The 13,757-nt window shown below is 37.9% G+C and overlaps 1 protein-coding gene across 5 annotated transcripts in view; it reads right to left on the reverse strand.

Annotated features, from left to right (window-relative positions):
• EXOC6B (exocyst complex component 6B) overlaps positions 1–13,757 on the reverse strand; it is a 611,818-nt gene that overhangs the window by 177,963 nt on the left and 420,098 nt on the right. For all 5 annotated transcript variants that reach the window (XM_030310833.1, XM_030310832.1, XM_032592666.1 and 2 more), the window contains exon 19: positions 5,631–5,772. In XM_030310833.1, coding sequence (XP_030166693.1) covers positions 5,631–5,772 — 142 coding nt within the window. The remainder of the gene's footprint in view (positions 1–5,630; positions 5,773–13,757) is intronic.

Here is a 13,757-nt window from a genome sequence, read left to right on the forward strand (position 1 = left end):
AACATCTAAAACCAAACACAAGACATACAAACATATGGAGGTATAAGATGAAATCCAGACAAAGTAGAAATATCCACTGCCAGTTTTGAAAGGGAAAGGAATATTTTCTTCATACCTCCTGAATTCCTAATAGCCTCCACTTTAAACGTATTTGGTTTAGGGGCGCCTGGGTGGCTCAGTCGGTTAGGCATCCGACTTCAGCTCAGGTCATGATGTCACCGCTTGGGAGTTCGAGCCCCGCGTCAGGCTCTGTGCTGACAGCTCACAGCCTGGAGCCTGCTTCAGGTTCTCTGTCCCACTCTCTCTCTGCCCCTCCCTTGCTCATGCTCTGTCTCTCTCTCCCTCTCAAGAATAAATAAAACATTAAAAAATAAATTAATTAAAATAAACGTATTTGGTTTAGTGTCCTGTCAGGAAAAATTATGTAACAACATTCCTATTAGATAATGGTGCCCTAAGCATAGTTACTATTTCTAGTAAACAGCCAAGCTGACTGACTGATATCTCACAAGAGCATCAACCTGAGAATCAGAAAATGATCGGTTCTGGATCAGACATTTCAGGACAACCACAGAAGTTTCACAGACAACTACCAAAAACAAAAATGAATTTCTTAACCCAAATAAAAGGGCATCTTCAAACCTACCTAATTCATACACTATAGACAAAGGTTTGAGTGACCTGCAAAAGTCCTTCTGAGAGTTCTGGATATTTATTAACTGCTGCGGCTGAGGCTGCTGCTACTGCTAATGATAACAGGAGAAGCCACTACTTAATGCATAGTGTTTTGCCAGCCATGAAATAAACCCTTTCATGCATTCTCTTATTTAAATCTGACCCCATTCCTGTAATATTAGTTACTATTATTACTCCTATTTCATAAATGGGGCTGTGAGAGGTTAAATAATTTACACACGGTCACACTAAATATAAGTGGTGTCTTGAATCCATTTGGTTGAGCTGACTCTGAAATCTATGTTCTTAATGACTACACGGCACTAGCTGAATATCTCAGGCTCATGCAATGCATACAATTCCTCTTTTCACTTGGGACCTAAGAAAATGGCAGCCCAGGCCTCAGAATCAAACACTCAAGGTACATTCACTTTCTGCCTTGTCCAGAGTTTGATTTCTTTCAGGACCTATACAGTTCTTCCAAGGACTCACAGACAATAGAGAAAATACCGCATGCACACACCACTGGGTAGAAAGATGTAAGTGTTAATTATCTTGTCATTTGGGGCTGCTTTTATACGCCTCTGTATAGTTACTTGAATTTTATGTATCATTTCTTTAAGATTTTTTATAGACCACTGAGCATCTAAAGAAAAAAAGAATTAGGGGGATGGTATAGCAAAAGACATAGAATAGAATTCTTTCTTTTAAAGTAAAATAAATGTCCGTGGAAAGTTTCTTGACAGACAAATTACTGACAACCAGAAATGAAACATTAAAACTTCTTAAATCAATGAAACTTAGTGGTTCCACAATATATGGACAAAAAAAATTTCAGTGGTAATATGGTTATTGGAGGTACTGTCATGCCCTACAAATGCTGGCTTCAAGCTGATTCCTAAGTCTGAAAGGCTATTACCAATATATCAAATGGCTATTGAGATACCGTACTGGCTCTCTGGAACCGCTTTTGCATGGATAACAAACTCTGTTTCCACCCTTTCATTCATAAATACAATATTATACTGTATGTAAAGTGATCTCTCCACCTCTTAGTCTTAATGGAAAGCTAGCTCTCTGCTAAGGAAACCAATTTGCCTCTACTTCCCTCAGGTAGAAGATGCTCCTTCTTTGACATACAACGTACTTCAGAATCAGGCCATAACATAGGCATCTTCCTTCCTCCCCTGTGCTTCTCCTAGACCATCACTCCTCTTCCTCAAGGCTCCTATATTTTAGCTTTATCACCTCCATTCCTCTTTATCTTTTAGTTCTGACAAAATGCAGTCATGTAGTCCTTCCCAGTCATTCATCAGACTTAGTTGCTGAACCAATGACATTGGCTGGTTGCCTACTCCTACTCTATATATAGAGAGTGAAGTTCTACTCTTTTCTCAAAACTCAGAAATGGATGACTTCATGCTAAATAGCAAAAACCAATCTTGATTTGTCTAGCCAATCATTATGTTTTCATCCTCCAAGTAACTAATTGGTAAAACAGAGGCATGTAAAACAATTTTGGCTAAGTAGATGCATGGAATCTGGCGGACTATTTCTAGAAAAAGTTCTGTGGCTGCTGGATATTATCATTTCTGAATATAATCCCTGGAATTGTACTTATATCTGAATGATGAGATCATGGTGACTTTTATTTTCTTTTTCTACTTTTCTTTTTCCCCAAGAAAATTCCTCAAAAAGAAGTTTTTCTCTCTGCAAAATATAAAATTTTGTAAATTGAAGTATTGAGTATGTTTATATTCAGTTTTTTAAAGTCTCTGTCTGCTATTTTCAACATTTCTGTTATCAGTGGGTCTATTTCTATTGCCTGTCTTTTCTTCTCATGGGTCACATTTTTTCCTGTTTCTTTACATGTCCAATCTTAGCTTTTTGCTGTGCAATTGTCAATGCTATATGGTTAAGAGTCTGAATTTTTTTGTGTGTTCCTCTTCCTTCAAAGACAGATGAGTTGTGTTTTGGCAGGCAATTATTTTATTGGTAGATTACCTTTATCTTGTCAGGCCTCTTTTAATTAGGCTTTGTTAGGGTGGATCAAGATTGGCTCTTACTCTAGAACTTGAGCACTCTTAAGGTCTAACTTTTGGGGGTCTTACTGAATGTACAAGATAATTAGCTGGTCTCTCAACTCTGACTGATCAGAATTCCAATGTCTCATAGCACTGTGGGACCTCTAGCATTCCTATTAAGCCCACAGATCCTCAGAGGCTGTTCTCTGCCAATCACAGAATTTTAACCTGCACATGGCAATTTAGTTTTTGACCAAGGGCTCAAGGGCTCTCCGAAGCAAACTTCTAGAGTTACTTCTCTAAACAACTCCTTGCTCTCTTGTATCTTGCCCCACAAATCCCAGCTGCCTCACCAGCCCTATATGCCGATCTCTTTTTTATTTTGTTTTGTTTTGTTTTTTTCGATGTAAAACACTGCTTTTTATTTTGGCTCTACTTTCCTGTGCTGCTGTTTGGATAGTACCCTCTGATAGAAAACGAGAGTGAATGTCAAGTTTACCTTGTGCATTTCCCCTTTCTGAAAGATCACAGCTTTGTGCTGTCTGCTATCCAATGCGTGAAATAAACTGCTTTATACAGTTTATCCAGTTTTACAGTTATTGACAGCAGAAAAGTAGCTTTGAAACCTGTTCCTCTGTGGTGACTGAAACTGGAAGTCTCTACTAAGTAAGTAATTAAAAACAGCATAGCCAATAAAACCTTAATTTCTAGCCACCAAGAGTCAAGTGAGAGAAACCAACAGGCAGTAAAAATAAAAAGGTGGGGAAGAAGTATTAGCAGATTTTTAGTATTTTCCACTATTTTAATTTTCTTAGAATCAAAAAAAAATTTCAAGTCATCATATCATTTTTGTTCATTTTCATTTCTTGCTGACAGCACAATGAACACCAGAACGCTCTTTATTTCTTCCTTCTTCTTCCTAACCAGAACTAATTTTGTGTTCAACTCCAAGGGCATGATTCATGATGAACCAACTGTCCCAATTACAATGCTCCTCTATCACTTTTCCAGATACTCAGTCTCTGGCCTCCCTTAGAGCCGGAGGTGACCGTACAACTTACAACTGTATGATGACCAATGAGATACAACAAAGTAGTCTGTTAGGAATCTCCTGAAAAGATTTCAATTATCTTAATAAAAGGAATAAGTGACACTGGGCTCTTTTTCCTGTCTTGAACATGAATCTCCTCTTCTTTTTTTTATTGAACTATAGCTGACATACAATATTATATTAGTCTCGATGGCACGGCATAGTGGTTTAATAGTTACATGCAATGCAAAATGCTCACCACAAGTGTAGTTACCATGCCACCATACAAAGGTATTACAATATTATTGACTATCCTCCCTAAGCTCTAATTTTCACCTCTGTGACTTTCCCTATTTCATAACTAGAATTTTGTACCTCTTAATCCCTATCACCTATTTATCCATCCCCCACTCTCCCTCTGGCAACCACCAGTTTGTTTTCTGTATTTATGAGTCTATTTCTTTTTTTTTTTAATTTGTTTTATTGTTTAGATTCCACATTTAAGTGAACATACGGTATCTGTCTTTTTCTCTTAGCATAATACTCTCTATGTCTATCTGTGTTGTCATGAATGGAAAGATTTTATTCTTTTTTATGGCTGAATTCAGTACAATTCCATTGTAGATATATACCACATCTTCTTTATCCATTCATCTATCTATGGATACTTAGGGTGCTTCCATATTTTGACTATTGTAAGTAATGCTGCAATAAACATAGGGCTGTGTGTATCTTTTCAAATTAGTGTTTTTGTTTTCTTTGGGTAAATACTCAGAAGTGGACTCACTGGGTCATATGGCATTTTGGGGTTTTTTTGAGGGAATGTGAATCTCTCCTGACTATAATACAATACATAAATGAGAAAGAATAATATGCATGAGGAGGAAAATTCCACACTCTAAGTGTGGCAGAGGAGAGGGAACAAAAGAGCCTGGGTCCCCTAAATACCACATGATTTCACTCACATGTGGAATCTAAAAACCAAAACAAATGAATAAACACACAAACAGTAGAATCAGACCTATAAACACAGAGAACAAACGGCTGGTTGCCAGAGGGAGGAGGAGTGGAGGGATGGGCAAAATGGGTAAAGGAGAGTGAGAAATGCAGGCTTCCAGTTAAGGAATGAATAAGTCATGGGAATAAAAGGCACAGCATAGGGAACACAGTCAATAATATTGTAATAGCCTTCAATGGAGACAGATGGCAGCTGCACTTGTGGTGAAAACAGCCCAAGGTATATAGAAGCTGAATCACTATGTTATACACCTAAAGCGAATATAACATTGTGTGTCAACTATACTCAAAAATAAATAAATAAATAAATAAATAAATAAATAAATAAATAAATAAATAAATAAAACTTGAGTCCTTGATGACAACACTGAGCAACTAAATCAACACAGCAACTCACTGCCTCGAGAAAAATAAAACCTATGTTTTTAAACCACTCTAACATTTTCTATTTTTACCTGCAATAGAAAGCATTTCTGATTCACAAATGCACACGCATTTGTTCTTTAGACTAAGAAGAGTTTGCAGATAAGATGTAAAAATAGCCTTAAAATATAACATAAAAAAACGTGACTGGGAACTGCATTCTTCCGAAGTCTTCAGACTAATCAGGTTTTCTTTGGTGCCTATAAAACGCACGTCTGCCTTACCTCCCACTCTAGATTGCAAATTCGTTTGTGGCCAGAGATCTCTGTTCTATGTGGGCCTAGGCACTCTGGGTGCTCAAATCAGCTTGATGATAGGCCATTTCTACACATCCTTCAAGTTGTCTCCCGTATTTGTCGACCCCATCGGTAACAAAGACCCCACAGGCTTAAACTTCTTGGTTTTCACAGACGTGAGTACACAGGTGAAACAAACAAGTGAAGGGTGGTTCGCTATCTTACGTTCACATTCTCTGACATCCAAGTTGAACTGCTGCAATGCTCCCAAGGTGAGCTGTCTTACTTCGGCTTCCAGCAACAGCTGCATCAAGGATGTGGCCAAATGCTTGCAAGCTGACATACATGCTGTCTGGGCCACTTTTCCCTGAAATACAAGAGCGTAAATCATGTTAATGGATTACAATGAAATTCCAACAAAAATGACAAGTCATTTTTCAGTTAGAGATTTCTTTAAGGTTTTCTCCATCGTGATAGCCTCGGCATTCAATAATCTTGGATTAATAGCACCTGGTGGCAACATCTTAAATATTAGCTTCGTCACCCTGAGTTATACAGCTGTAACATTAAACTAAAATTCACAAAGCCCAGATGTTTAACATCCAAGCGCTTTTACCTAAACAACAGATAAACAATATTCAAAATTTTAATTAAACAGAGAAGGATTTTTTCCACAGAAATAAATTTTAAAAAGTCCCTTCCAAAATTACTATAATTCTTGGGGCGCCTGGGTGGCTCGGTCGGCTAAGCGTCCGAATTCGGCTCAGGTCACGAGCTCGCGGTCCGTGAGTTCGAGCCCCGTGTCGAGCTCTGGGCTGACGGCTCAGAGCCTGGAGCCTGTTTCAGAGTCTGTGTCTCCCTCTCTCTCTGACCGTCCCCCGTTCATGCTCTGTCTCTCTCTGTCTCAAAAGTAAATAAACGTTAAAAAAAATTCAAAATTACTATAATTCTTAAAAGACAAATGTAAACAACATGCCCTAATTTATCTAGAAACCAAAGCGTTTACTGCTTTATGATTTAACACACACAAAAAGGAAAAGAACAATTAAGGTTTCCTGAAAAAAAAAATGAAGAGGATGAATTTTGTTTTCTTAAAAAATGAACACGAAAGGGTGCCTGGCTGGCTCAGTTGGGTGGAGCATGTGACTTTTGATCTTGGGGTTCTAAGTTCAAGGCCCATGTTGGGTTTTGAGATTACTCAAAAAAATAAAATAAAATCTTTAAAAAAAAATGAACACTGAGGTTTATAAACATAAACTGTAAGCTAATTTTATTTTAATTTTTTAATGTTTATTTTTGAGAGAGAGAGAGAGAGACAGAAACAGAGCAAGCAAGGAAAAGGCAGAGAGAGAGGGAGACACAGAATCTGAAGCAGGCTCTAGGCTCTGAACTGTCAGCACAGAGGCCAATGTGGGGCTCGAACCCATGAACCATGAGATCATGACCTGAGCTGAAGTCGGATGCTTAACCCACTGAGCCATCCAGGAGTCCCTAAGCTAATTTTTAAAATATTGATATTAAAATTAATATTTACTATCTTCTTTAAAGGATTCAAACACTTTGCATCTTAGTCCCAGATCTAAGCTATAAACCAGAGAAGAGAAATCCACTTTTTTCCAGATACTTATCCATTTTATTTGTTATTTATCATCTATTCTAAAAAACAGGATGATAATGTTTCAAAAAGTCTGAGATCTCAAGTTAGTCAATGGATCCTTCTATTTTGAAATTATGAAACATTTCAATCATACAGAAAGGTATACAGAATTATATGATGAATACTTATGTATCTATTAAACATTATAAATATAGTTTCAGCCCTTGTATGACCTCCTTAATCACTTTCTTTCCTCTCCCTAGAGACAACCATTATTGTTGCTAGGTACACCAGCTAAATTTTTAAAATACTATTATAAAGTTACATATAAGTATATAATAAAAAAATTTTATGTATTTTGAAACTTTCTATCATATCATACAATATGTCTCTCTGCAACTTGCTTTTTTGGTTCAATATTATAAATGTGAAATTTGTTAAATGTAATACATGTGGCTGCAGTTTATTCTTTTAATTATCCCACGGTATTTCATTTTAGGAGTATACCACAATTTACTTGCCTATGTCTACCCTTCTGTTGTTGGAGATCTAGGATGTTTATATATATATATATATATATATATATATATATATATATATATGCCTATCTGCTAACGTGATATATATGTGTATATATATAGATATATATGTATACCTATATATACATATATATGTATATTCTATTATAAATGCAGTAGGTCATGGAGTAAGTCTAGTAAGAAGTCATGAAAATGCCAGATTCTGACTACAATGTCTTTAACGTTTTTCTCCTATGTTTCACTGGGCCAGGGCCTTCCTCAAAAGTAGCAGGCTTTAAATAAAAAAATATAATAAACAATACCACAATGAATTTTGCAATTTGTGTACCTTTTTATATACTTTGGATAATTCCTTTAAGATTATTTCCTTGGACCATATTAGGGTATCAGTACTGTGATTCATAATGCATATGCATATATGAGAAGAAAAACATAGGTGGAAACTAGATCCCTAAATATCTCACTATAAACTGCTTTGCTTAAGGTATGTGCTGATTTATAATGTCCCCACATATTTATGAGAGTATCACCAATTGCATAGTCACTAGCACTGAGTACTATATAAATTTTTCTCTCCTAATTAAATAGGAGATATTTTATGATTCTATGTCTTTTGATTGTGAGATTGATTGTTTTCTAAATTTTCATTTATTTGACTACAATATTATTTTATGGCATAAAAATAACAGGGTGATAAGCAATGCCCTATTTTGTATACATACTAGAAGTGTTCCTCATGTATATGCTTCTGCTTGTATGTTCTGAAGATCCACACTCTGGATGACTTAAGACAACAAATGGAAATACCTAAGTTAGGGAGTACTACACAGACCGAGTGAGAAAGAGGCAATGGAAGTACACAGAATCCTAAAGAGAAGAGTTATATTGTGAATGAAATCCCCAATAAGAGGCTTGCTTTCAGTTAAACCCACTGGAGACCTGGTACAGACACCACACCAAGGAGAGCCATGGAGTTCAACACACTTACAGGCCCTGGGTGAACAATCAGAGGGGGCGGATCAATGCTGTGAGGAGCCCTGTGGGTTTTCAACAATGAGAGCGGGAATGGAGTGAAGGAAGGAAGATGAGACTACAGCAGATGCCCAGAGACAGCAGTGCAGATCAGAAGCCAGAAAAAAGGGTAAGAAACTGTCATCTCTTGGGCATTACTCTATGCCCATTACTCTATGCCCAAGATTTGCTACAGCCTAAACAGTTGGCATCTTGTGCTATTTCACTTAATTCTCAGAATTACCGCAAGAAGTTGGGATTATTTTTTTCTTTTAGATCAATAAACTAAGGCTCTCTGTGAAGTTCAGAAATGTAGACAAATTCATAGAGTTATGGGTATTTCCACCCAGTCCTAAATCTGTATCTTTCCACTAAACCATCACCTAAAAAGCAGTAGTAAATCTTATACTGTCTTACACCGAAATACTGAGCAAAAACTGGTCCAGATGTTAACAAGGTTAATGGGTTATCCAAGGCATAGACTAGGCCCAAACAGGTAAGATAGTGGTAGCTCAGGAGCCAACTCTTCAAATACTGAGTAGCAGCAGGGACATACTTTGTAACTTGTAGCCCAACATGACTATCAAGGCCAAGATATTTAAAGGACCCGACAAGGTGAACATGGAGATGTTGTGAAAATCAAACAGCTACAAGCCCCATTAAGCCAGAGGCTGAAGAAGATAGCATTGGAAAGGCTTCTTTCAGTGGCCAAAAGAGATTGCCAGGGAGAAGCGCAACTAGACTGGTAACATGAAAATAAGATAGAGCTGAGTCAGAAAGTCCCCTAGCTGTGTAATTTGGGGTAAATTAGTTGATACTTCTGATTCCTTATTCAACTCAAAATAGTAAATAGCTTATTAATCTTAACATAGTCACAAGAAACACAATTTGGCTTTCATGTCCATATCAACATATATCAATCAATGACGCTAAATGCACCTATACATGATCGTGCCTTATTCTACTCTAACACACAAAGTTATTTAACTGCCCTCCAATCACTTTCCACCCGACTTCCCCTCAAGCTAATTATTTCCAAACAAAATGATAATTGCAGAAAATCATGTTTTCATTGTCAAATATTTTTCTAACTCTAGAAAGCACTTTGGGACTTTTCTAATTCACAGCCCACCATCCATTCTCTCTTTCACTTCTAGTTTCCATTACCACCACACTGTCCATAGGTGTTCAAAGAAAGGATAAACACAGACTCAGGCAATGACAAGCAACGCGCTATGCAATAAAAATTGGTGGTTTCACCAATTTTTTCACCCTCTTCATTAAGTAATCTTATTACGAAGCAGATTCTTTCCAAGAACATACAGCCAACGTCTCTAGGACAGGGTAAGAATTTGGGACCTAGGAAAACCTAAACTGATGAAATGGCCCATAAAAATGCCTTTTGGATACCTCTAGGAAGACTTTCAAATCAGCCTAATGACACCTAGGCTGTATCTCATGAAGCTGTAATAGTGTCCGTGTATGGAGAACCTGCAAGAATAAACATAGAATGCCAGACAAGATGAAAAATGAGCTCAGAATTGCCATATTTTGAACACACAAGAAACCTGGGGTGCAGGGCGGTTTGAGTCACAGGGTCTTAGAACTAGTTCAATAGGCAACATCATGCTGCCTCTCGATGCATCTACAATATTTACATACTCCAAGACAGTCAACAAACATCACCTAAATGAATTAAAAGTCCACTACCACCCACTACCAAAGCATTTTAGTTCATAGTATTTTTCAATCTAGGTAAAGGAGAGGAGAGGAGTAAACTGGTGACAAGTTCATAATGTTAATTCAAAATCAGGCTTATGGCCGTAGAGAGAACCATCACCACTGGGTGTGAGTCAAGACCCACGAAAATACTTTTTTGGTTTTCACCATGTAGCTCTTTGATAACCAAATCAACTCACTCACTTACTGCAAAAATATACTCAGACTTGGGGCGCCTGGGTGGCTCAGTCGGTTAAGCGTCCGACTTCGGCTCAGGTCATGATCTCGCGGTCCGTGAGTTTGAGCCCCGCGTCGGGCTCTGTGCTGATCGCTCAGAGCCTGGAGCCTGTTTCGGATTCTGTGTCTCCCTCTCTCTCTGACCCTCCCCCGTTCATGCTCTGTCTCTCTCTGTCTCAAAAATAAATAAACGTTAAAAAAAATTAAAAAAAAATATACTCAGATTCATATTCTGTAATTCAAATTATCCTCTCTACCTCCGCCTCTACTTACTGTCTGTCTTCCTTGTATCACAATACTTTACACAGAGTGATATACTGCACTGTCATATAATGCATGTACATTTTCTCAAAAAGCATATGGTCTGAAAGGAAAGAAACTATGGCATCAAAACTGCAAAGCAGGTACACACCGATACGTAACTGTATGTCTTGGAGGTATCTAATTCTCTTTACAAAAAGGGAGATATCCATTGTTTCTTACACAAAGACACAAACACAATTAAGACAAATGTTTAGAAATCTCACAGACTCCTTAAAAGACATACAGAAAGCTTAATATTCATTACTTTCTGTTTTTTTAATTTTAATGTTTATTTATTTTTCAGGGAGAGACAGAGTGTGAGTGGAGGAGGGGCAGAGAGAGAGGGAGACACAGAATTTGAAGCAGGCTCCAGGCTCTGAGCTGTCAGCATAGGGCCCATCGTGGGGCTCGAACCCACGAAGGGTGAGATCATGACGTGAGCCGAAGTCAGACGCTTAACCAACTGAGCCACCCAGGCACCCCAGTATTCATTACTTTCAATTACCATGTACTTCAATTACATGATACTAAGTTCTATGTCAGAGAACACAAATGAATAGAGGTGAGGAGCTTAGAGAAAGCATCGCCATCATCAATCCCACCACTATCTCTACCATCGCCAGACTGGCTGCCTTCATTTATTAAGCATTGACTATGTCCAAATGTTTTGAACATGTTCTCACATAATTCTTGCAAGAACCCCATGAAGTATTTAACCCTTGATTTATACATGTGAGTACAGAGGAGTTAAACTATAGAGTGTATCTTGCAAGTGGTGAAGCTGGGATGTGAACCCAGCCCTGTCAGACACCAAAGACTTAATAATCATTTGATTCTGCTTCCCAGTAAAGGGACTTTGGTAATTGCCATGTGTTTCTGTTGCTCCATGACTTGGGTTAAGGGAATGGAGAGGACAAGAAAAATCACACAAGTCTAAAAGGCCAGGATACTGAGCGAGAGGTTTTTTCTCCCTTCTCCATTAAGGAAGCATCAAAAGAAAGCTCAGTTCACAGTAGGTACTGAGAATGGACTCCAACCACAGCTCTCTGTCAGCTTACTGGGATCAGACCCTGACTCCAAGATCACCAAGGATCTTGGCTTAGTCACTGCAAATGGCCAAAGCCAAATTTCTCTTTCTCTGGATAATCTTAGCAAGTTTCAAAGTAAGACAAATGCAAAGTGCCAGGAACTGTTCTGTGAAAGAGAGCTGTCTTTTTCACACCAACTTTCTCTTTTGCTTTTGCTTCCTGAATAACACTCCCTTGCTTACATTTTGGTTTTGTCAAATTTTTCTTTCTCAAGTCATGTAATGAGTTATTTCACTGTGAAACAGAGAAAAGTTCAGATGCAGAAACTGATCTAGCAAGGCAAGTAAGAGCTCTGCAGAGAGAATGTAAAGCCATGCTATAAAGCGCTCCCTTTCTGTTTACCTGGTGCCTCTGCTCCCTTAACCTTCTATTCTGACCTTTACTGTAGGCATTCCCTTTAATATGGACTCTTGTCTTATTTCTGCCTGCCCCAGGGAACTTGATTTTTGATTGCTAACTTGCTTTCCTTTATTGAATAAGAAAGCTACCTTGTTCCTTTTTCCTCAATAGCCCATAGCTATGGATAAGACCAATTCATTCCAGAGCACTGGGTCTCCTATTTATTTAGGGTGGACATTCATTAAGTTATATTTGGAGGAATAGAACTCTGGGTCTTCCCCTAAGTTTTTGTCATCTGGGACCCATGTCTGGAACATTGGTTTCCCATGTGCTGCAGAAATTCCATGAACAAATTTTTACTTCACCATTATACTTAAACCATCTAAAAAAATCACACATCTGGGTGCCTGGGTGGCCCAGTTGGTCAAGCAACTGACTCTTGATTTTGGCTCAGGTCATGATCTCACGGTTCCTGAAATCAAGCTCCCCGTCAGGCTCTGCACTGACAGCGTGGAGCCTGCTTGGGATTCTCTCTCTCTTTCTCTCTCTCTCTCTCTCTCTCTCTGCTGATCCCCCGATTCATGCTTTCTCTCTCTCTCTCAAAATAAATAAACAGACTTAAAAAAAAATCACACATCCTCTCCAAGTAGATTTTCCCACAACTGAATTCATGTCTTTACAATCCTGCCCAAAGAATATTCTTCAAGTCAGAAAATCTGTATAAATATCCACTCACTAAAATCATGCACAAATCCCCATTCTAGACAAACAAAAGTTTCCTAACAGCTAAAACAAACAAACAAACAAAGAAAAGAAGTGAAGCCCAAGGATGGTAGTCAAAGTATCCTGGACAACATATATAGTGTCATTTGAGCCATCAGTAGAGCCTACAATGAGATGGTGAGCCCCTAGTAATCAAAAATAAGAAAAACATAAAAAAAAAAAAAGGGTAAACAATCTCTACCTTACTTGTCATGAAACAATTAAGAAGTCCAAAGAAAAAAGCATAGTCCAAACAGAACTTGGAGTATATACTACTCAGGATGTGGATGGAAGGAGAGGAGGGATTTACTGGCTCTGAGACCTAGCCACTTGCTTCACTTTCTTATCCTCAGTCACCTTTCAAGAAACATAAGAACCCTTTAAAAAGAACAACAACACTGTTTGCTATGCGTGCTTTTATTGAGGTATAATTACAAACAGTACATGTGCAAATCTTAAGAACATAGCTTGATGATCTTTACGTATATAAAAACCTATAAAGCTGCCATCAAGATCAAGATAAGAGAACCCTTCCATACACTGGAAAGTTCCTCATGGCCCTTTCAAATCAGTAAACCCTCATAGATTATAGCCACATAGATCAGTTTTGCCTGTTCTTGAACTTCATATAAAAAGAACCCTATAACCTTCTTTTGTGCCTAGCTTTTTAAATTCAGCATGTTTTTGAGATTCATCCATGTGACTGCATGTAACTATAGTTTGTTCTTTTTTATGGCTGAGGAGCATGAATAAATCA

Source organism: Lynx canadensis, chromosome A3, assembly GCF_007474595.2.
Source record: "Lynx canadensis isolate LIC74 chromosome A3, mLynCan4.pri.v2, whole genome shotgun sequence".
In the NCBI taxonomy this organism is placed as follows: Eukaryota; Metazoa; Chordata; class Mammalia; order Carnivora; family Felidae; genus Lynx; species Lynx canadensis.